The sequence below is a fragment of the Muntiacus reevesi genome, chromosome 4 (assembly GCF_963930625.1).
Source record: "Muntiacus reevesi chromosome 4, mMunRee1.1, whole genome shotgun sequence".
Taxonomy (NCBI): Eukaryota; Metazoa; Chordata; class Mammalia; order Artiodactyla; family Cervidae; genus Muntiacus; species Muntiacus reevesi.
This window is the reverse complement of record NC_089252.1, coordinates 125239017-125262238: the sequence shown is the minus strand read 5'-3', so window position 1 is coordinate 125262238 and position 23222 is coordinate 125239017. Positions and strand designations below refer to the sequence as shown.

Below are 23222 nucleotides of genomic sequence, written 5' to 3'. Positions count from 1 at the left end.
CCCCTTTGCTCAGTATCATCTGAGTGAGGACTTTCCCAGAAACCTGTTGAAATGCAGAAAAACATTTATTTCTCCTGTTCTGATTTATGCTTCTCTACCAACAGCTGCTCAATTACTAGTACATATTTATTTTTTTTTTTTTTTATGGTTTGTCTATAACTAAATATAAGCTCCAAAAGGGCAAGGATTCTTCAATTTATTTTATCCTCTGCTCTATCTCCAATGTTTAAAAGAGTGCCAGGAACACCTAAGTGCTTAATAAACATTTGTTGAATATACTAATGTGGGATTGGAGAGATGGGAGAGTGCATACATCAGGGGTTGTAGATTTGATCACTGGTCAAGGAACTAAGGGGCCCCCCTGGTGACTCGGATGGTAACGAATCTGCCTGCAATACTGGAGACCTGGGTTCGATCCCTGGGTTGGGAAGTTCCCCTGGAGAATGCATGGCTTACCCACTCCAGTGGGCTTCTCTGATAGCTCAGTTGGTAAAGAATCTGCCTGCAATGCAGGAGACCCCGGTTTGATTTCTGGTTTGGAAAGATCCGCTAGAAAAGGGATAGGCTACCCACTCCAGTATTCTTGGACTTCCCTTGTGGCTCAGCTGGTAAAGAATCTGCCTGAAATGTGGGAGACCTGGGTTTGATCCTGGGTTGGGAAGAGTGCCTGGAGAAGGGAACAGATATCTACTCCAGTATTCTGCCCTGGAGAATTGCATGGACTTTATAGTCCATTGGAGAAGGAAATGGCAACCCACTCCAGTACTCTTGCCTGGAAAATCCCATGGACAGAGGAGCGTGGTTGCAAAGAGTGGGACAAGACTGGGTGACTTTCACTTTCACCCTCTCCAGTATTCTTGCCTGGAGAATATATCCTGGAGTATATTTGCCTGTCAAAGGCAGAAGAAGATGGTGACAGAGGATGAGATGGTTAGATGGCATCACAAATTTAATGGACATGAACTTGTGCAAACTCCAGGACATGGTGAGGGACAGAGAGGCCTGGTGAACTGAAGTTCATGGGGTCACAAAGAGTTGGACATGACTTGGTGACTGAACAGCAGCAACAAGATGGAACTAAGATTCCATGTGCCACATAGTGACGAAGCTCATGTGCCACAACTGGAAGTCTGTGCTGCAAGGAAAGATGCAGCTGGGCCTTGATGCAGCCAAATAAACGAATAATTTAAAAAACAATGATCAAATGAATGAATAAAAGTTAGTGGCAGTAGCATTTTATTTATCTATAGGGGAATAATTAGTAAAGGAAATACCTAAAATAATGAATTGGGTTACCTCTGTTTAGCTAGATCAGGCCTGGGAGGCTCTGAGCACTGGGTCATTATTTTTAAATCATGATGTTATACTTTGAACTACTTTTATGTAATGCATAAAAGAAGTTAGAAGTGTAATGGACAGAACTGATCAGAGAAAGTGAGAAAGAAAGGAAAAGTGATGTGGTTGACTTGAGGTATTAATTTTGATCTATAATTTTATTATACATTGATATGACCTTAAAGTGAGAGGAGGGAAGATGAAAACGGCTGGTTTGAGTGTTTATTACACTAAGGGTTGTGTTAAGGAGGCACTTTAAACACAAATTATGTCCCGTGGTCTTCTCAATACCCTTTTGAGAAAGTTATCACCATTCCAATATTAGAGGTAGCAACACTGGTATTTGAGCAGGTTAAAATAACTTGTCTCATGTCACATCACTGGGAACTGGTAGGCAGAAGTGAAACCCATGTTTGCCTGATTCTAAAATAACCAAAACTATAGAGATGATACCCCATCATAACAGCAGAACTATGAAGAGCTGTCAAGCTTTAAAAACACTGACTAGGGGCGGATGATTGAGTACTAGTCGAGATGAAGGCGGCTGCAGCAATTCGTGGGGTCCGAGGGCAATTGGGCCTTCGTGAAATTCGTGTCCATTTGTGCCAGCGCTTGCCCGGCAGCCAGGGCGTCAGGGACTTCATTGAGAAACGCTATGTGGAGCTGAAGAAAGCGAATCCCGACCTGCCCATCCTAATCCGCGAGTGCTCGGATGTGCAGCCCAAGCTCTGGGCCCACTACGCATTTGGCCAAGAGAAGAATGTCTCTCTGAACTTCAGTGCTGATCAGGTAACTAGAGCCCTGGAGAATGTGCTAAGTAGCAAAGCCTGAAGTCTCCACTGAGGATTAGGAACAACAGCCCCAGAATCTGGGCTCTGCTGGACTGAGTACAATGTGGAGAAATGTATTCTGTTCTGTATAAAGATTGTGCTGGAAAGAAAAAAAAACAACACACTGACTAAAAGCACAGAACATAAGCACTGTGTATACATACACTCTTAGTATTACATCCTTTCTTGGTTTCCTCAATCAATTAAAGAATAATTTCTTTCCCTTCAATTATTTCTCTTTAGGAATAAAAAGATCCTGATATTAAAAAGGAGATTCATAAGTGTCTCTGTTGTTTGTTTCATTTTCTTGAAAGTTTAATTGATTCGCTGTCGTTTTTGAAGAGCACACTGCAGTCCACAACACAGATCTGAATTAAGCAACTAATTGAAGCCAGGCTCACGAGGGCTTAAATTACCAGAGCTTTCCTGTCATCTTAAGTTAAACTTCTTCTATACTTCTCAAGATTTATAACCCCAGGCTGAAAAGCTGCAAACTGTCCCAGTTTCACAGTGAATCTCCCAGAAGGAAATGATGTTTCCTGGAAAAGGGGAAGGCAAATGTCTTTCATGGAAGAGGGTTCCAAAAGCAGTGTGTGTGGCAGGGGTCACGGGAACCTTGGCAAGGGGCTGCAAAGGGAACAGGCAAGTCACTCAAAAAGCATGTGCCCAGAGATTTTGCAATTTGACTTGTGGGTCCTGTAAGAAGGAGCAAGTTCTTCTAAACAACAAGTGGACACATTCTTGACTTTCCCCTATAAAATGAAAAGCAGAAGGACAAATGATCCTCTGTGGGGGTCATAATCTCCCAAATTCCCAAAATAGCTCTCAGCTTAGTTCAGAAAGATTTGCTATCACTGCCTCTAATACTCTATCATCTATGTAATTTCTTACCTACATTTTCACATGCATTTTGTTTCTTTCTCAGATGTTTCATGAAAGACCAAAAAGGAATATAGTCAGGGATCAGTGAGGATGAGGCAAATAATTTCATGCGTCCAGATTAGGTCTGATGGTTCCACTACATACCACTCTGAAACTAACTATAGTTCAGTATCATGACCACCTAAGAATCCAGAATACATTTATCTTTAATATAGTATTTTTATAAATATATACAATTTTCATTTTAAATGACCTATCATTTGCAACTTTAAATGTTAGAGAGTCTTCCTACTTAAAATTAGAAGCAGCTATAATGGATTCATTCATTTTTACCTTAACTCACTTCAGAAATCATTACTAAGCACGTACTGTGTATAATGTTCTTGTTTAATCCCTCAAAATGTATTAAAACATAAAAACACTGCTCTCCTCTCAGGGCCTACAATCTGGAAGGGAGGAAGTAGTAATAATAAACAATGACTATAGTAAATATGCTTTAGGTTAGAGAGTGATTAGGGCTATGGAAAGGAAGGGAAAGTACAGCAACCATGATGGATGGGCAGCCTGGAGTGTCAAAAGAGTAGTCACGGTCACCATCAGTGAGAAGGTGACGCGGGGGCAGTGAACTTGAGACCTTCAGCCAAGTGCCCCTCGAGGAAGCACACGCTAGGCAAAGGAATCAGACACAGCGTGCTTCCTAAGGCTGGGCAGGCCGAGGCTATTTGACAGCATCTCAAGGCTTTGAGCAGAAGAGTGACATCTGCCAGGTACGTTCAGTGAGTTTTAGATTCTGACCCAACGAACCCCCAGAACAACCTCATGATATTGGTGCCATTGCCTTTTTAGCAAACGAGAACCTGAGCACAGAGAGGCTTGGTAGGTCGCCCACAGTCACACAACTAGAAAGAGGTGGAACTGGGATCCAGGTACAGGCAGTCTGATTCTAGAGGTGAGCTCTCAACAAGAAGATGTGTCCTTGAACAGGACACTCACAGGCACCTGTGCTCACATCTGCGTGTACAGCCACACACACACAAGCACACACTCAAGAGTTGAGAGGAAGCCGCGAAGTCGGACGAGGAGAGTTTGCACCCCACTCTGTTTCTCTTGGTTCACATTTGATTTTCTCTCTTGTGTATTTTACTTGTTAACCTTTAGATTAAAATGTCTATTTGAATGAAAAATGTTCAAATTGAAACATTTGGTGTTATTCTCAAAAGAGTGAAACAAATTAGCAATTCTTAGTGTATAAAATAAATATTGTGGAAATCTAGGCATTTATGCCAGTTTATTTAATAAGCAAAGTGAACAAAACAAAAACATTTTCATGAAGCAAGGTGCACTAAAATCATTTAAGGTCTACCAAGAAAAATAGCAGAACATTTTCTGGCTAAATATCTAGAATAATATAAGAACCAGTCATTTAAACTGTTCACTTGGAAAGACCTTTGAAATCAGTAGAAAACTCTTCATAAATCATGATTTATGACACACATCTCAAGCAAACGAACAGAAATGTGTCACTGGGCTATTTTCCACATTTATCATCTTGGTTCTATAGTATGGACACTTGAACCTTTCCTATGTATACTGTCAATATAGGTTTTGAAAATGCTTAAATATGTTATTACATTTCAGTTTACATAAACTATAATCATATACTATTTCACTATATCAACCTTTAGCAACATTTAAGTAATATTTTAGCAATCTTTAAGCAATATTTCTGTCTCTGTACAACATTGTAAACTCTAATTCCTTTGGCAAATTTTACTCATTAGTGAATGATTAATAAAGAAAAATTACAGTTTCACACACACACAAAAAAAGGCCAGGGAATGATAAGGGATATTTGTTTTTACTCAGTAATGCAAATACGCTCCTGTTCTTTAAGCTTGTCTTGGCATTTTGTGATGTTGTGTGAAACTGTGTAGGAATCAAAGTGAAAAATATAATCTACATTGTAAGTTCTTTGAATTTCCTTAAGAAATTGAGAAATGGAGAAGGAGAAAAAATAAAACATACACTTTATTATTAACTTTTGAGGGGTGGTTGAAGAAATAGATCTAGACTGCTTATCAAACCTACACAAATGTAAATAAGTATTAATCTCTGAAATAGAACATTCTCCAAAACATAATAAAATCTGTTGAAATAAAGACTTTGAGCTCCTCTTTATCACGACCCTAACTAAGCACTACATTTAGTACAGTAAGTACTCTGATTTATTAAATTACTAATCCAAAAAGTAATTAAATCCAATTTATCAAAAGAAAAAAACTAAGTCTGGGTTCCTAGGTGGCGCTGGTGGAGAGAACTCCCCTGCCATCCCAGAATTAAAGGACACTAGTGACAAGAAAGGGCTTCCCAATGCTTTTTATAAACGTTCACTGAAAAAAAAAAAAAAAGATAGCTCTCCCCAAGATGCTGTAAAATGGCCATGCCTATTCTATATATAGTTCTATATTTTAAAATATTATATAGCTTCATAATATCCACACATATCTAGCAAGAAGAGAAATAAATCTCCCCCAAAGGGTTATAACCACTGAGAAGTCTGGGGCAAGAAACTCCAATGACAGATACAGAAGTAGAGTGAGGGAAAAAAAGTGACAAATGATAGCTCATCTCATTTCCAGAGTCAACATTCTTTGCACAATACCATTTCACTTCCTGTATTTTTCTAGCTACTATTCTTGCTTCTTGTCTATTCAAATGGCTTAAACCAAACTCCTAAGAAATATTATTTCTCTGGCAGGTCTCAAAATCTAGATCTGCTTCTATTAACCAACACCCCCCAAATTAATGTCATATGTTTGATTTTTCTCCTCTAAAGGAAATACAAAGAACTTATACTATAGATCTTTTTTTTTTTTCACTTTGATTCCTGAACAGTTTCACACAACATCAAAAAATACCAAGACAAGTTCAAACAGCAGAAGCGCATTTGCATTATTGAGTAAAAACAAATATTCCCTTATCACTCCACAGCCTTTGTAGGACATCCCAAATTTTTTGGTGAAACTATAATTTTTCTTTATTAATAATTCACTAATGAGTAAAATTTGCCAAAAGAAGTAGAGTTTACATGGTTGTACAGAGACAGAAATATTGTTTAATATGAAGCAAGGGGTGGTTGACAGATGAAAGAGAAGGAGATTCTGAACTGTTGACAATTTGACAATAAGTGGGAAGTGGTTTGTGAATGTATTTTGGAATTTTGTATTAGTTTCTTCAGTCAGTACTAATTGCCAAAAACAAACTCAAGGCAAACTGTATTATTAGGTTTTAGGTTTGGCATCCATGATGGAAAAAGTAAATATTTGATACATGTGTATATTTTAGAAGATGATAAAGAGTATTTTTGTATTGGACATTCTCTATCCTTAAGAAAAACAATCACAGCTATGTATGTGATAGAGTTAATGAGCTGATAACCCAAACACTGATCAGAAACAAATAAACAATTTGCATGAAACCTGTTAATCTTGTTCAGTGACTATTTTTTGACGTGCCAACCTAGCTAGGTTTATTTAGTCCCACTCAGCACCAATCTGGGTCTTTCTGTGAAAGCATTTTGTGGATGTGGTCTAAATCCATAGCACTTGACTTTAAGTAAAGGAGATTGTCCTAGATTATCACTATGATATTAGGCCCAGTTCACTCCTTGAACAGTCTTAAAAGCAGGAGTGCGGCCTCCTTGAGAGATGAAACTCCACCTGTTTATAGCAGTTTTGGCTCACGCTCACAGTCTCAGCCTGTCCTTTCTTTTGGGCTGCCGTTTGGCTTCAAATTCGCCTTGCCAGCCACACAATCATGTGAATCAATTCTTTACAATGAATCTGTTAACACTATTTTTTACTGATTCTGCTTCTCTGGCGGATGTAATTCCAAAGTGAAAAAAACAGTAATGAAAGAGAAAAGGATGTTGTAATGGTTTGTCAGCACTCAATCCTGGCTATGTCTACATGCACCCACAGACTCAAGTAAGACAAACATAACCTGCGTATATAAACACACACATACACATATACACATGTGTGCACACATACAGTCTCACACCAAAACAGCATGCTCACAAACACTCAAACTCCTGTGTTTAACAGACCTAAACTTTTTGACAGATTTAATGATTTAATCAATCAGAAGCACTGACAAAAGAAAACTATACAACTGGAGACCAGGACTCCAAAAGTGCATTCTAAATAATAGTTTTTAGAAGAAAGGAACTGTGATACACAGCTTACAAGAAAGACACTTCACACATTTCGATACAAACCACAGTCACCTTTAGAAAACAAACACAAATATTTCACCTAAAGAGTGGACAAATGTTGGTCATCCAAGCAGAAGAGGTTTTAAATTCTGTAACATTAGTCAAATAATCACATCGCATTGATACAACTACATAAATACGGTGGCCAAATTCACAAACAAAAACTTATTAAAAACAAGTTGCCAGCATCCCACCCTGGCTGTGTCTACATGCTCCCACAGAGTCCCATCGATGTAAATTCATTTTAAACACATCCCCCGCTTCCCTCCCTTACCTGGACTGCATATCTTGCTGGGTTTTGGCCTGGCTGGCTTCTGCTTGAGGGGAGGCGTGGGTGACCCGCTGTTGCAGCTCCACCAAGGACTGGTAATACTGCTGCTGGTGGTGCTGCTGCTGCTTGTAGCGAGACAAACTGAAAAACAGCCCTAGAATGGCTTTTAAGTTTCCATTTCTTATTTCTGTATCAAGCGGAAAATATAAAAACAGGATCACATAAAATTATTTCTTTTAACAAAAGAAATTCTAGAAGCAGTACTGTAAATTGCTTTCAATGACTCTAAATAGACTAAATCTTTGAAGATAGAAATAAGACTTGGTTTTCTAAGTCACACATTTAAGTCTGATTTTCTAAAACATGCTAACATTTTTTACATAGCTTGGAAATTTCAGAGAGAGAACAATGCTTACTCAAGGGATGCTCTTTGTTGACCCTGAACTACAGTTTTTCTCGAGTTAGCTTCTTCATGCAGATGGACAGGCGCTCTGTCTTGCGTTCATCATTTGATTTATCATTCTGTCTCTCTTATAAATGGGCTTCCCAGGTGGGACAGTGGTAAAGAATCTGCCTGCCAATGCAAGAGATTCAGGAGACACAGGTTCGATCCCTGGGTCAGGAAGAACTCCTGGAGCAGGAAATGGATGCTTGGGACGTCCATTGGACAGAGGAGCCTGGCGGTCTACAGTTCACTGGGGTCTCAAAAGAGTCTGACATGACTGAGCTCACGCATACACACATATTTTCCCTCACAAATGCACAGCTGTTACCAGCGGAGGGATGCCTATGAGCTAGAGAAAGAAAGCCACTCAAATGCTCAGTGCCCTGCATTACAAATACTGATGCTATATGCTGCTGCTGCTGCTAAGTCGCTTCAGTCGTGTCCGACTCTGTGCGACCCCATAGACGGCAGTCCACCAGGCTCCCCCGTCCCTGGGATTTTCCAGGCAAGAGCACTGGAGTGGGATGCCATTGCCTTCTCCACTGATGCTGTATGGGTGTACCTCATAACTGTTAGCAGTATTCTAAATCACCCACCAACCAATTTATTATAAAACTATGTATGTGTCCTCCAAAGAGCAGATGGCACCATAGTTATCCACTTTAATGCTACAATTCTTTTATTTTTAATTCATATTACATATTAAGAAATAATTAAGATTACTTTATGCATGACTTTAGATGCATGCTTATTATGCATGCATAATAGTGTAACTGGAATAAGCATAATAGAATAAGTAGAATTTCTAGTTCTAAAACATGAGGCTCCTGTGAAAGTTTCTCTAACACTGAAGAAAAGATTAAATGTACAAAGTAGGCCACAACATGAGCTAGTTTTTTCTTCTGGAATTATAATTGTAGAATTAGAAAAAGAGAGGCCAGTAAAGCTGGATATAATGCTATGCAACCTATAATCATACTTTAAATGAAACTTGCCATTGGCAATAAAATATATCCTCTTGTGAGGTCAAGGTTTTATGCCTCTTTTTCGGAATTTAGAAACATTAATAAACTACTTAAATGTCTTGCTCTCTGATGGTTTATAATGTCACACACACACTATGCAGTGGAATTATTCATATAAAATAAGACTGAGTTATTATAACCCCTAACTTTCCTCACAGGGGCCATAAGTATAGGCTTGATCAATATAAAGCTACAGTGAGAAAGTATAAATTTTCTTGTATGAACCTGAAAGTATTAATTTTCTCCTGTGAAACCTATTGAAAGATATTCTTTAAACTTCTTGTTTTATTACTATTCATGCTTAATAAATACAGAAAATCATTTTGACTACTCAAATATTTTTAGGAGATAAATAAAAAGCAACAGGTTTATGTTAATAAAAGATGTCATGTTAAAAGGAAGAGACATAAAACCAACAAATAGTAACATTTCTCACCTACTTTCAACCTCTTAGAAAGTAAAGTATCATCCTGGAGAATTTTATCAAATATTATTCTAAGTAATAGAACCATGAGTTAGGTTTGAACCTAAGTTTTGGCCATTAAATATATAATTTAATATTAAACATCATGACATAAACATATAAAGAAGAAATTCAAAATAAAATTTAAACAGTGCAGAAAAATTAAGAAAAGTAAATAATCCTAGTTCATGTTCATAATATTTCAGATATCACACAATTCCTACTTTTCCAATGGCAGTAAAACTTGTAAAACTTAGAACTAACTAACATTTCTACTATCTGTGGGGGTGGGGAAGGCTTTGCAGAGTAAATTGACTGTAGTAGAAACATTAAGTAACACAAACTGCCAAAAGTGATTAATGTAATATAATTAAAATTCTAACTTAAAAAATGCTTGTTGCTGACATAGATCTCAAAGGAATTGATGTATCATAACTTTAGCAATTGGTTTTGTTACTACTGCTACTTGACAATTTTGAAAAGGTTTCCTAAAAATATATGTTGAAGATAAAGAATGCAGGGAAAAAAAGTGACAGATTTAGTTGTCTTTTTCCTGTTTTCTATATTTCAATGTCAGTGGTGATCTTTTAAACTTTTAAAAATGTTAACGCCTTTACAAAGAACAATTATTAATACTAACCATTGAAGAACTCCCAAGGACTTCATTAAACTTACCAAATATTTAGACTTGGATTACTAACTTGATCAAATTATAGAAACGTTATTGATAAAACAATATTTAAGCATTATTTACACCATTTAACTGTAGTTATGTCCATCTATTACCCAGCATTATCTGTCCATCCGTCTACTTAATATTCTAAAAGTACTACTTACTCGTTATAACATAAAGATATTTTGTTAATATGCCCCACTTTCATATACTCAGCAATGTAAAGAACAACTTTGACAAAACCTGGAACATAGCTATATAATGAAAGCATACATTAATAACCACAGAACTTATGTTTCTATTATTTTGGAAACTTTACTAATTTCCTTTTCTATATTAAGGGCCTATATACTGTCAATTGACATTTCTAGTGTTATAAAAAGTCTTCGAAACACAGATGCCATTTATGACTATTGTGTTTTTTCTTACCTTCAGCAGATAGGCCTTGAACATTTACTCCTCTGGCTGCTAGAAAACTAAGGCAGACATCAACATTTTCAATCTGCAACATGAAAAGCATTGAAAAAGTAACTTAGAAGATTATTTTTAAATACATAAATGAGCTAGAATGAAGCCAGAGAGAAATATAAAGAAAGAATGAATACTTAACATTCATTTCATACTAGAGATCTTTAACTGGACTATAACTAGAATAATTTTGGCTAATTGCAGGATGAATATAAAGACTGCATTGTCTGATTTGGTACTTACAAACAATTCATAGAGGCCTGATCAAGAATGGCATTCTTACGGATTAGCAACCCACCTACTTAACATAAAACCAAACTGGTTTTGTGCTTCACAAGTGAGTCTCAACTAAAGCATCCAAACAGGAGACTCAGAATGCTAGGATGTGGGTAATTGAGATTCAAATAGTAATAGTCAGTAAGTATGCCAAAAGACAGATAAGATGGAAAAGGGGTTGATACACAGGAAATAAATGAAGTACATTTTCATTCTAAACCATAGAATTATTTCTTTTAAAAACTGTATTTGCTATGTTGTTTAAAAAAAAAACAACAGGAAATTAACGTGTAATATGGTGTTATTAACTAAAGTACAAATTTGGTTCAAATTTACAAAATTTTATGATAGTGTTCATTCTTTGTTTTTACACATTATTCAAGATTCCATATTGTATTCAGTTGTGTAATGAGCCAGCTTCCACTGCATGCGACAAATTCTGGTAAATTCTCTTTTCATTGGTATTTCATTACAAATATTTTCTAATTTTCCTTGCTATGTCTTCTTAGATACACCCATCATTTAAAAGTGGACATTTAATTTCCAAATATATGAGGTTTTTAAAGGATCTTTGGTATTAATTTCTCATCTTGATAGCAATTTCTTTTTTTTTTTCATTTATTTTTATTGGTTGGAGGCTAACTACTTTACAATATTGTAGTGGTTTTTGTCATACATTGACATGAATCAGCCGTGGATTTACATGTATTCCCCATCCCGATCCCCCCTCCCACCTCCCTCTCCACCCGATTCCTCTGGGTCTTCCCAGTGCACCAGGCCCGAGCACTTGTCTCATGCATCCAACCTGAGCTGGTGTCATCTCAGCAATCACCCTCTGTGTTTTTTCAGGCTTCTAACTTTACTGAGGCTCTCAATGGCTAAGTCAAAGATCTCTCCTGGTAAATGTCACATTGCACTTGAAAATATGTGAATTATTTTAAAATATCTTTTGATATTGATTTTTAATATAATTCCACAGTGATAAGAGAACAGACTCTATGATTTCAATACCTTTAGACCATTAACTTTTTACACCTTGTTTTATGTCCCTGGTGTGTTCCAGTGTCTCCTAGTCTACAGTCTATGGGAACTTGAGTAGCATTTGCATCCTACTGTTGTGTGAAAATTGTATAAATCTTAATTATATTAAACTGGTTCATGGTGCTTTTCAGGTCTACTATATCCTTCTACTTTTCTGTATATTCATTCTATTAATTTTTGAGAGCTTGATATTGAAACTCCAACAAAAATCTTAATTTATCTACTTAAAAATAATTGTATTATATAATGGAACTCTATGAAACTTTGTTCTGTATTTTCTAAGTCTCCTGTAAATATATTATCTTATTTTCATAATTTAAAAATACAAAGATAAAAACTATATTTGCATTCCCAAAGTTGAGTAATTCTCTGATTAAATACAGATATCATCTTTGTAATTTAAAAGAGTAATGCCAATGCTTTTAAATAGTCCATTTCCACATGATAACCAGCGAATGATTAACCATTTGGGGTGAGAAGCCAAAAGAAACATATTAATTTATGTTAATTCATGGGTTGATCTCAGTATCAGTCATGGCAGTATGTAGCAAAGTTAAATAACTAAGACTTTGAAAGAGTGTAGGAAACTAGAAGGTTCCAGTTCTTTGTGAGTCATCTCCCTGGGTTTTTTGGTATTCCATAAATCTTGAAATTCTAAAGTAAATAAGACTTAAAGTTAATACTTGGCAAGGTACTGTTTTCTGTCTTATTAAATTCTCATCAAAAGCTATGTATGAGGACATACAAAGTTTTGCCAATGTCTTCTCTAGCTGAGCTTCATAGGAAGGTCAAAATGTCTTTTAAAGAAAATAAAAAGAAAAAACACATTCCAGACTTTGTCTTTATAAAATGGACAACTGTTTACATTTCTTTTTAAATGCAATTTTGTGCAAAATTAAAACAATAATACCCAATGAGAGGTTTTTTTGCTTTAAAATGATTCCACCCAAGGTATACACATTTGCTTTGAGAAAAAAAAAATGCTTTATATTAATTCATTTCAAAATAAGTTTAACTGAAAGAATTATAGAGTTGAAGATGCTAAATATTAAATGACCAAGTGGACCTTCTTGTTCTACCTGTTTACATTGAAATATGCAAAAACCCTACAGTTCTGGAACCTATTTTGAATTCTTTCTTCACATTTCATTTTGTTATTAGAAAATGAGACAACATAAAGAAGGAAAGAATATTTTTGCCTCTGTGAGCTTTGTGAGTTTGTAATACAGCTGAAGAGATGAAAAAAGATGTGTAAATCAGCATAACACAAGGCATAATATTCCAAAAGAGAATTATAAAGAACACTGGGTGGCAGTGAAGAGAATGGATTTATCAGCTTTCACTAGGGAAGAAGTATCATTTGGACACACAGGATAAGTCTGATTTTGATAAGCTTGGACAAGCTTCAGAAGGAGGAGCGGGCATGCCCATCAGAGCCACCCGGAGCAATACAACTGCTCACAAGAATATCTGAAAACAGACCGTGCCAGCCTTTCCTCTTTGCAGTCATGCTTACAGAGTAAACTTGGCCTGGAACTGAAAAGGTTCCAATACCCACTGGATCTTAAAACCACTGCAATATAAAAAGTTAAATAACTATAAACCAGAAAACAGGCGTAATACTTCACAGACGAGTCTTCTCTGCAGACACAGTGCAGCCTGGTTAGGGCATGTCTGTAGGTACTGCTGTTATGAATCACACACAGAAAATATGTAGAAGAATATAAACCAAATGTAGTTTTTATCCTCTCCGGATGTAAATTCTTTTGTGACTTGTGCTATTTTAAATTAATGATTCTTCCCATTTTTCATGATAAACAAGTATTGCTAATATCATTGTATACATTAACTAAACTTTATTTCAACCAAAAAAATAAATAAGATAGCTTGGTTTGAGCAAACTCCTATCATATGGCAAAATTCAAATGATTATATAGATTTTAGCTAAAGATTTTATTATAACTCTTTTAAATATAAACACTTAGAGAATTAAAATAAAATGCAATAATGTTTTTGCATTGGTTAAAACTGTTAAGATGTTTGTTTTCATTCATTCACATAATGATTATTTATTCTTTGAGACATTTCCAAGACCTTAAATACATATATAATCTCAAGGAGAGATGATTGCAGTGTAACGCAATGAATGCTATAGAGAAACAGACTGCTAAACAGTCTATTAATGATCAGAAGTAGACTAGGAAATTTACTAGTAACTAAGATAGCATATTAAAAAGCAGAGACATTACTTTGCCAACAAGGGTCCATCTGGTCAAGGCTATGGTTTTTCCAGTGGTCATGTATGGATGTGAGAGTTGGACTGTGGAAAAAGCTAAGCGCCGAAAAATTGATGCTTTTGAACTGTGGTGTTGGAGAAGACTCTTGAGAGTCCCTTGGACTGCAAGGAGATCCAGCCAGTCCATCCTAAAGGAGATTAGTCCTGGGTGTTCATTGGAAGGACTGATGCTGAAGCTGAAACTCCAATACTTTGGCCACCTGATGTGAAGAGCTGACTCATTGGAAAAGACCCTGATGCTGGCAAGGATTGGGGGCAGGAGGAGAAGGGGACGACAGAGGATGAGATGGCTGGATGGCATCACCGACTTGATGGGCATGAGTTTGAGTAAACTCCAGGAGTTGGTGATGGACAGGGAGGCCTGGTGTGCTGTGATTCATGGGGTCACAAAGAGTCGGACACGACTGAACAACTGAACTGAACTGAACTGAAGATTATCTATCATGGTTACAAAGATCTCTCCTTCTAAAGTTGCCATAAGTATAACATTTTTTCCAGGGGTAAGTGTTGATCAGCTAATTAAATTGAGATGCTCAAGGTTACACGGAGAGAATATGTCAGAGTCTGTGTCATTAACTTCACACAAACACAGACACACACACACACACACACACACATTACTGCTTCAAGGGAAGCCTGAGCTAGTCCTGGAAAGGTTAGGAAGGGTTAAGCAAAGAACAGGATGTGGGGTGAAGTGAACCCAAGGAAGGAGCAATATGGGAACTGTTGAGGGCTGAGAAACACCTGAAGTTAAAGGACTCGCAAGGAATTTAGAATAGCTAGGAATATTAAGAGTTGAACGCTACTTAAAACTTTTTCCACAACTTCTTTGTTATCAATGTGAAAATAGGCCTCTCTAGTGGCCTTCAAAAGGTTTTAAGAAATTGTGTCGGAGGAGAGATCAGGAAGAAGGGACTCCAAGAACAAGAATCTTGAGATCTGGCAAATCTAATGGCAGAAGATGAATCCATAGAGACAAAGAGGCGCTGGATATGTAACATCTTCCATGTCTTGCTAGTGGCTGGGCTTGATCTTAAAGCTCAGGATGGTAATAGTGTATTCGAAGCAAAAGAAATAAATTGTCAGTGTTGCACTGAAGATATCTTTTTTTTTTAATGATCACACAGTATATACATAGGTTTATAGATAGAAATTAATAAACGTTTCACAAATCAATTTCTACCCATACTATCTGCCATGCACTTTAATTTTTAAAAGTCTATTTTAGTGGGTTTAATTTTAATATGCCATTTGTAAAATATTAACTTCACAACAGGCTGAACTGTGAGGAACCTGATACTATATGTCAAGCATAGAAGCAGGGAACATGGTTTAGAAGCCACTTCTTTCTCCATCACTCAAAATCCCAGAACAGGAAGGGAATTCATACACATTAAGCATGTATATTATTTACTCCAAATGCAAAATCCTTATCATTTTCACCATAGATGCTGTAAAACTTGATATTTTGATCATTCAATAGTGGCTTAGAAATGACATACCTTTTTATAAGTTAACACAATTGAGTACACAGCAGAACCAGAATTCAAATTCATCCCCATCAATCTTCAATGAAATAACAATTATTGCCACACTATGCTTCCTACCACTGTAACTGAGGCATTCTGAGTCAGTCAGTTCCAGCTTTCGACTCAAGCTCTCTACATGATTAACAGACAGCTAGGAAGGACACAGATCTGGCACAAGGTAGGTGCTGCAGAACAATGTGGTTGAATGTAAGGATGAAATTGTTCAGTGAGAGAGTACAGGCTTCCCTAGTGGCTCAGACGTAAAGAATCTGCCTGCAATGCAGGAGACCTAGGTTTGATCCCTGGGTCGGGAAGATCCCCTGGAGAACGAAATGACAACCCACTCCCACTCCAGTATTCTTGCCTGGAGAATCCCATGGACAGAGGAGCCTGGCGGGCTATGATCCACAGGGTCTCAAAGAATCAGACACGAATGAGTGACTGACAAACAAGGATATAAAGACTATGTAAAATCTATGTGTTCCATACAGAGTCCAAGTTTATAAGATTTAAATGATTCCAAATTATTTCACAACTATTCAACGCATTTTTATATTCTGGTAGATGAACATATAGAATGACTGACATGGCCACAAGTCAAGGACTGCTGGCAGTCACCAGAAGCTGTAACAAACAAGGAATAGACCCCCTACAGCCCCTGAGGGAGCACAGGGGTGCTCAAGGCTTGATTCTGGCCATGGGATGCTGATGTTGTGTGGATCACAACACACTGTGGACAATTCTTAAAGAGATGGGAATACCAGACCACCTGACCTTCCTCCTGGGAAATCTGGATGCAGGTCAAGAAGCAACATTTAGAGCTGGACATGGAACAACAGACTGGTTCTAAATCAGGAAAGGAGTACATCAAGGCTGTATATTGTCACCCTGCTTGTTTAATTTATATGCAGAGTACATCATGCAAAATGCCAGGCTAGATGAAGCATCAGCTGGAATCAAGACTGCAAGGAGACATATCAATAACCTCAGATACACAGATGACACCACCCTTATGTCAGAAAGCAAAGAAGAACTAAAGAGCCTCTTGATGAAAGTGAAAGAGAAGAGTAAAAAAGTTGGCTTAAAATTCAATATTCAGAAAACTAAGATCATGGCATCTGGTCCCATCACTTCACGGCAAATAGATGGGGAAACAATGGAAACAGTGACAGATTTTATTTTTTTGGGTTCCAAAATCACTGTAGATGGTGACTGCAGCCATGAAATTAAAAGACGCTTGCTCCTTGGAAGAAAAGCTATGATTAAACTATACAGCATATTAAAAAGCACAGACATTACCTTACCAAAAAAGATCCATCTAGTCAAAGACTACTCCAGTAGTCATGTATGGATGTGAGAGTTGTACTATAAAGAAAGCTGAGTGCCAAAGAATTGATACTTTTGAACTGTGGTGTTGGAGAAGACTCTTGAGAGTCCACTGGACAACAAGGAGATCCAACCAGTCCATGCTAGAGGAAATCAGTCCTGAATATTCATTGGAAGGACTGATGCTAAAGCTGAAACTCCAATACTTTGGCCACCTGATGCGAAGAACTGACTCATTGGAAAAGACCCTGATGCTGGGAAAGATTGAAGGCGGGAAGGGACGGGGACAACAGAGAATGAGATGGCTGGATGGCATCACCAACTCAATGGACATGAGTTTGCATAAACTCCGGGAGTTGGTGATGGACAGGGATGCCTGGTGTGCTGCAGTCCATGGGGTTGCAAAGAGTCAGATACGACTGAGTGACTGAACTGAACTGACTGACTCCTGATTTCAGATTTCTGGCATCCAGACAAGTGAGAGATTGAAGTTCTACTGTTTGAAGCTCCACTTGTGATAATTTGTTATAGTAAGCACAAGAAACTAACACAATTATCTACTTAGCAGAGCAGCAGGGCAACGGTGAGTCTTTAGCACGTCTGAGGGTGAGCTGGGGCCTGTGAGCATGCAGATCTCTGGGCCTTGTCCTCTGAGGATTGATTTGTTAATCTGTGGGGAGTGTAGATGAAAGATGAAGTTTCACTAGGTACCTCCTGCCACTGTGCACTATATCCCATGCGTTGCTTTTCTCTTTCAAGCTAGTTTGTGCCATGGGGTAGGGAGAGGTAGGAAATAGTACTTCTGTCTAGCTCTTCAGTTTGTTTTCGTGTTAAGTTGGTCTGGGGTTAGACACAAGAATAAGCATTGCAGAATAATAGTTTAAAGTTTTGCACTCAAATCTGGGTTTGAATCCTCGTTATGGCATTTACACCCTGTAAGAAATCAGCAAAATAAATTGATACTGTTTTTACTCTCCTGAAGTCTAGGCTAACCTATCTGTGAAATGAGAAGGAAAGCAGCTCCCACATACTATATTATGTGAGGAATACAGATGTTTATGAAGAGCTTAGCTCTATCCTAGGCATATGTGTATCTATGTCTGTGTGTATACATGTGTATATATATATTTTCATACTAGAAATGTCCCATATAAACACACATATTACAGAATGTGTTTACATGGCCAATTAGATAGATATATAAGGGTACTCATATGGAAAATTTATTAGGACTTTATCAGATAAAAATTGTTTTTTGTTCAAAATTCTATATTCTGCCTCAAATGACTTGGTATTAGAGAATAATGAACATTATTTAATATTAGTTGCCTATTAAAGATGATATTAAATCTTTATTATAGGCTATAATTGCCAATATAAAGTGTTATAAATATAAAATTATAAAATATTGCATCAGTACCTATTAATCTGAAAATATATACTCTGGGTTTTTAGTAAGTTCTTGCTTCTCCGTTTGTTATAGAGAACAAAACAAAACAAGAAATTTTTGTTTTTTATTATGAAGTTATAAAACTGTTCTAAACTTACATAATATCTATCTATATATACTATATGTCAGGGTAAAGCTACATATAATAATGTTTCCCAAATGTATAATTTCACCATAAAATCTATAAATCATTATCCCATATGCCTGTATGCTCTCCCAAACTAACCAAAGCTTTTATTCCTGCTGTAGATGGAAGAAGCAAGTATTGTATTAAAGAAAAACACTCATTTATGTTGCAAGTTTGGAGGGAGGGGGGAGAGGAGAAGGATCCAAACACTAAAGAAGAAGAAGGGAGAGGTGGAAGAGGAAGAGGTTAAAATCTAAAGACTTGAATTTCAGACCTTATTTTGTTAAATGCATTTATTAATAAGTTTAAAAGCAATTTGGCCTAGACTCAAATAGTTGTTGTTTTTTAGTCTTAAATAGACATGAGAATAAACACTGATTCTTCTACTTCCTGAAAAGGGACACAGGCAGCCTCAATGAGCAAGTTCTTTTGTAGGTTTGCTCTGATGGTGCAATGAAAATGCAAGCAAAGCATCTCATACATCACTGGATAAAGACGGCTGGCATTTAATCTACGAGTGAGTCAATAAGTGATGCTGATACTGCCACACTCTCAGGTCCGGCTCTAAGGCTCGATGCTTCTATGATGCAATTTCATAATGGGCTTCTCAGGTGGCACTAGTGGTAAAGAACCACCGGTAGTGCAGGACATATAAGAGATGTGGGTTTGATCCCTGGGTCAGGAAGATCCCCTGGAGGAGGACATGGGAACTCACTCCAGTGTTCTTGCCTGGAGAATCCCTTGCACAGAGGAGCCTTGTGGGCTACAGTCCATAGGACCATAAAAAGTAGGACACGACTAAAGTGACTTAGGATACATGCATGTGATGCAATTTCATAATATTTTTTATGTTTGAAACATGACTCATAGAAATTAAAGGGCAATAAAATGTTTTAAAGTGTAACCCGATATGTCATGAATTTTTGTCTGTGGCTATCCACACAGGTCAGTTTAATTTAACTCATATTAAATCATTTAATAAAGGAGACTGGGTACATCTGCTGATTTTCAAGTAATTTGTCTTATCAAAGATATACTTCTCAAATGAACGTACTGAGGTCAAGTGAACAAGTTTCCCCTATTTCATTTTGTTTTTCTGTCCACTTTTACTTACAGGTTTTTAAGCTAAGAATATCACAGGTCATACTTAAAATGATATCATATCTTAGTATATTGTTTTCCAAGCTAGGATTTTAAAATTTCCTCTTCTTTCATATTTTCTTTTTACTATTGAGTACTGAACGTGGTAATTTTCTATTCATTTGAAGAAGGGAATTGAAAAAGATGGAGAGGTAGGTTCTTTTTAAAAACTAGACCATTTAAGGTAACAGAAGCTAAAATTATGAAAGGATTGCTACAAAATATGTTTTCTAATATTAGGTATGACTGTATTTCACTTACAGCATTTTAAGTCAAACTATTAGGGATAAGAACATTCTAAATATTTAAGAAAGTGGTTGATATTCAAATATACTGCAGAAATACAAAGTACATTTGCAATTGTTTTTTCCATACAGATATAAAGCTTAATAACTACCTGAAAAAACAGAAATAAGTTACATCCTATCTTCAAAAAGAAAGAAAAAAATGTATGTGGAAATCTAGTATTCAATGCAAAATTAGCGACTTTAATTTCTATTTGAAGTACTAATGACATAAACCATTAAAATATTGACACTTATAAGAAAAACATTTCCACGATTTACTCCATATTATAAAGTTAATGTAGAAAAGCATTCTTATATTTTCAGCATATACTTAATTTCTGAAGGGCAGACTAGATAACATTCATAAAAGTACTGCTTTTCATTGTAAGTTAGACTTAATACATGTTAGGAAATATCTTTTTTACCTTACTATGGACGCTGTTTTAAAGTTATAAAGACTGAAAACCCACGTACATCTCTAAGATGCAACATTGAACAGAAAGCATGGTCTTTGCTGTTTGTTAAATCAGTACAGCAAGTCAGCATTCCAGCGGATCTCAGAGTTCATCAGTCTGATTTCCTCACTACAGAAATCAGCGAAGACTTTGAATATTTATGGAGTTTTTTCCTGAATCATCTAATCAGAATTAGAACTCCAGTGATCACTGTCCTTTAAACATGACACCGTTACTCTCAACATCCCTATTTATTTCCATTTCTTCATTCACACTTTACATTATGAGCATACTGAGCAACTTCTAGAGACAAACACAGCTTTAAAAATCATCAGGGTGATTTATATTAATAATATAAATAAATTATATCAATAACTTAATATAAATTTCTTAACACTTGTAGTTTATGCTTATTTTTCTGAAGTGTGAGTCTAAATAAAAAATAATGAAACTGTTAAGTAAACTAACAAAGTAGATTTTTAGTTACTGGTTCTTTAGAGATCAGAGCTCTATTTGTAGGAAAACATTTGTCTTCATTAAGCTATCTTTTTCTAGACATTCCAGAAGATGAACAGTTTCAAAATGGCAGGGGATCATGTGAATGGACTAACTTAGCAATATTCCACTCCTCTGAGTCATAGTGCTAGAATCCTGCAGTGTGCCATTTATAAGATTTTATTAAATCTTTAGAGCATTCCAATATTTTATCTTTTCCCTATTTGGTTAGAAACCTCATCTTATCTTACCTAAATAGATCCTTTAAAAGGGCAGCAAAAACAAGTTGTGGCTGGAAGAATTAAAACTTGAAAGGGCAACATACAGATAAAACAACAGAATAATTTTTCTATCAAGAATAGCTTCCCTGTCTGGATTCCTGTAAACTATAGAAATGGAACAAAGATGCCTGTGAAGTACAGTAATTATTGTGGCAGCCACAACTCTGTAGAACATGGATTCAGAGAATTAAGGGAAGACTAAAACCTATTATTTCATCTAGGAACAGAAAAGGCTAAGAGGCACAGACATTCCAAATATCCTCATATCAGCAAGTTTCAAACAATATGATACAATAGGAAAGAAGGTAGAAGGTTGTGGCTGAGAAAGCAATTGAGTTACTAGAGTGAGGTGAAGGGATGAGCCAGCAAAGAAGAAGGACAAGCTGTGAACTGCATTTTCCAGATTCTCAGTTCTGCCCCATAATCTAATTCTTGGTTTGCAGCTATTGCACATAATCAAATTTCCTAATCCCTCCATGCATTTATGAAGACTGTTAAATACCATGGTCTATTTTATTAGTGTTCTACTCTAACCAATGGAGCTAACAGGCCAAGTGCTCTAATGGGCTATTTTAAAATAAAAAAAAATGTTGTTTTCCAAACGACTTTTCCCCTACGTGTCTTTCATTTTTGCCTTGCACTTGTGCCTCTGCATTTCAAATACATGTGGGGCATTTTTTTTCTGCTATTTTTAATCTGCTGGGCATTCTGGACATTCCTGGTATTTATAGTTGACTAATTTATTTCCTCATATAATCTCACCAAAGTTGTGGTATGCAGCATATATTTTGAATCCTGAAACCACCCACCTAGAAATTACTTAACAGGTGCCATCCATATTAGTAACTTCATCTTTGGATGAGGTTAAATATAGTATTGAATAAGCTCCTACAAATTTAGCTCTGTTTTTTTTTTTCCAGGATGAATTTAGTCTTAAGCTTATTAAAGAAAGATAGCAATAGATAACAGTTGAAACAATAAATACGAATTGGAACCTCTCAATAATCATGCTAATAAACTGCTGTAAAGACAAGTTCATATTGTCTTAAATATCTGCTCTTTAGTCAATGATATTTGAAAGAATTATTGTTGAATTGTATGTTATAAAATACTATATCAATTTTTCTTTATACTGTAAGGCAACCATTACAGAATAACATGGAAAAGAGCACATTGATATTATCTAATAATCTAAAATCATTATCATGTTTATTTGAATTTCTTTAATTTCTATGTAATCCACTAACAAATACCGCTTCATGCAATCATATTCCCTTATGACATGACATAAAGGAAAATGTATTCCCATTGTTTTCCAACATTATATCTTCCACCCAGACTTCAAATTTCCTCCTCCGCCACTTCCCTGAGGATCTGGTATTTCCCTGGAATCTCTCTCCTCTCGCCTTACCGCTTCCTCCTCCCCTACTTCCCCCTTACAAAAACTCCCCTCACCCTGCCTTCCTCTCAAACCACGTTTTCCCTTCAACAGGAAAATCCTAGGAAAATATTAAAGACTCAGTGGCTATCTGCCCCTCTCAGCCACCCTTGAATATGTGATCACTCTTACAGAAGATGTTTACTTAAAGGTCATTAATGCCTGTCTAATCACTAGAACTAATTTCTCACCTTGGTATACCAACCTATTTTTTATGTAGCCCTGGACAGCATCCATCACATTCCCTCATTTTACTTTTCCCTGTCCAGCTAGGCTAACCCAAGTATGCACTATAGCTTAAGTGACCCTAAGGATTAACAATCCAAATCTGTTGAGTGACCCTCTCAATGGTGGGCTCACTTTCTGACCACTCTTATCACCCGTTTCTGACTCCTACGCCTCTCCTCGTCACA

The 23222-nt window shown here is 36.6% G+C and overlaps 1 protein-coding gene and 1 pseudogene across 5 annotated transcripts in view; one reads left to right on the top strand and one right to left on the bottom strand.

Moving 5' to 3' along the window:
* The window catches only part of NAV3 (neuron navigator 3), an 888057-nt gene that overhangs the window by 234737 nt on the left and 630098 nt on the right, over nt 1-23222 (bottom strand). For all 5 annotated transcript variants that reach the window (XM_065934132.1, XM_065934129.1, XM_065934130.1 and 2 more), the window contains 2 exons: nt 10630-10702; nt 7598-7781 (listed from right to left, as the gene is read on the bottom strand). In XM_065934132.1, the coding sequence (XP_065790204.1) occupies nt 7598-7781; nt 10630-10702 (257 nt within the window). The remainder of the gene's footprint in view (nt 1-7597; nt 7782-10629; nt 10703-23222) is intronic.
* On the top strand, nt 1854-2266 carry LOC136167012 (NADH dehydrogenase [ubiquinone] 1 alpha subcomplex subunit 2 pseudogene; annotated as a pseudogene).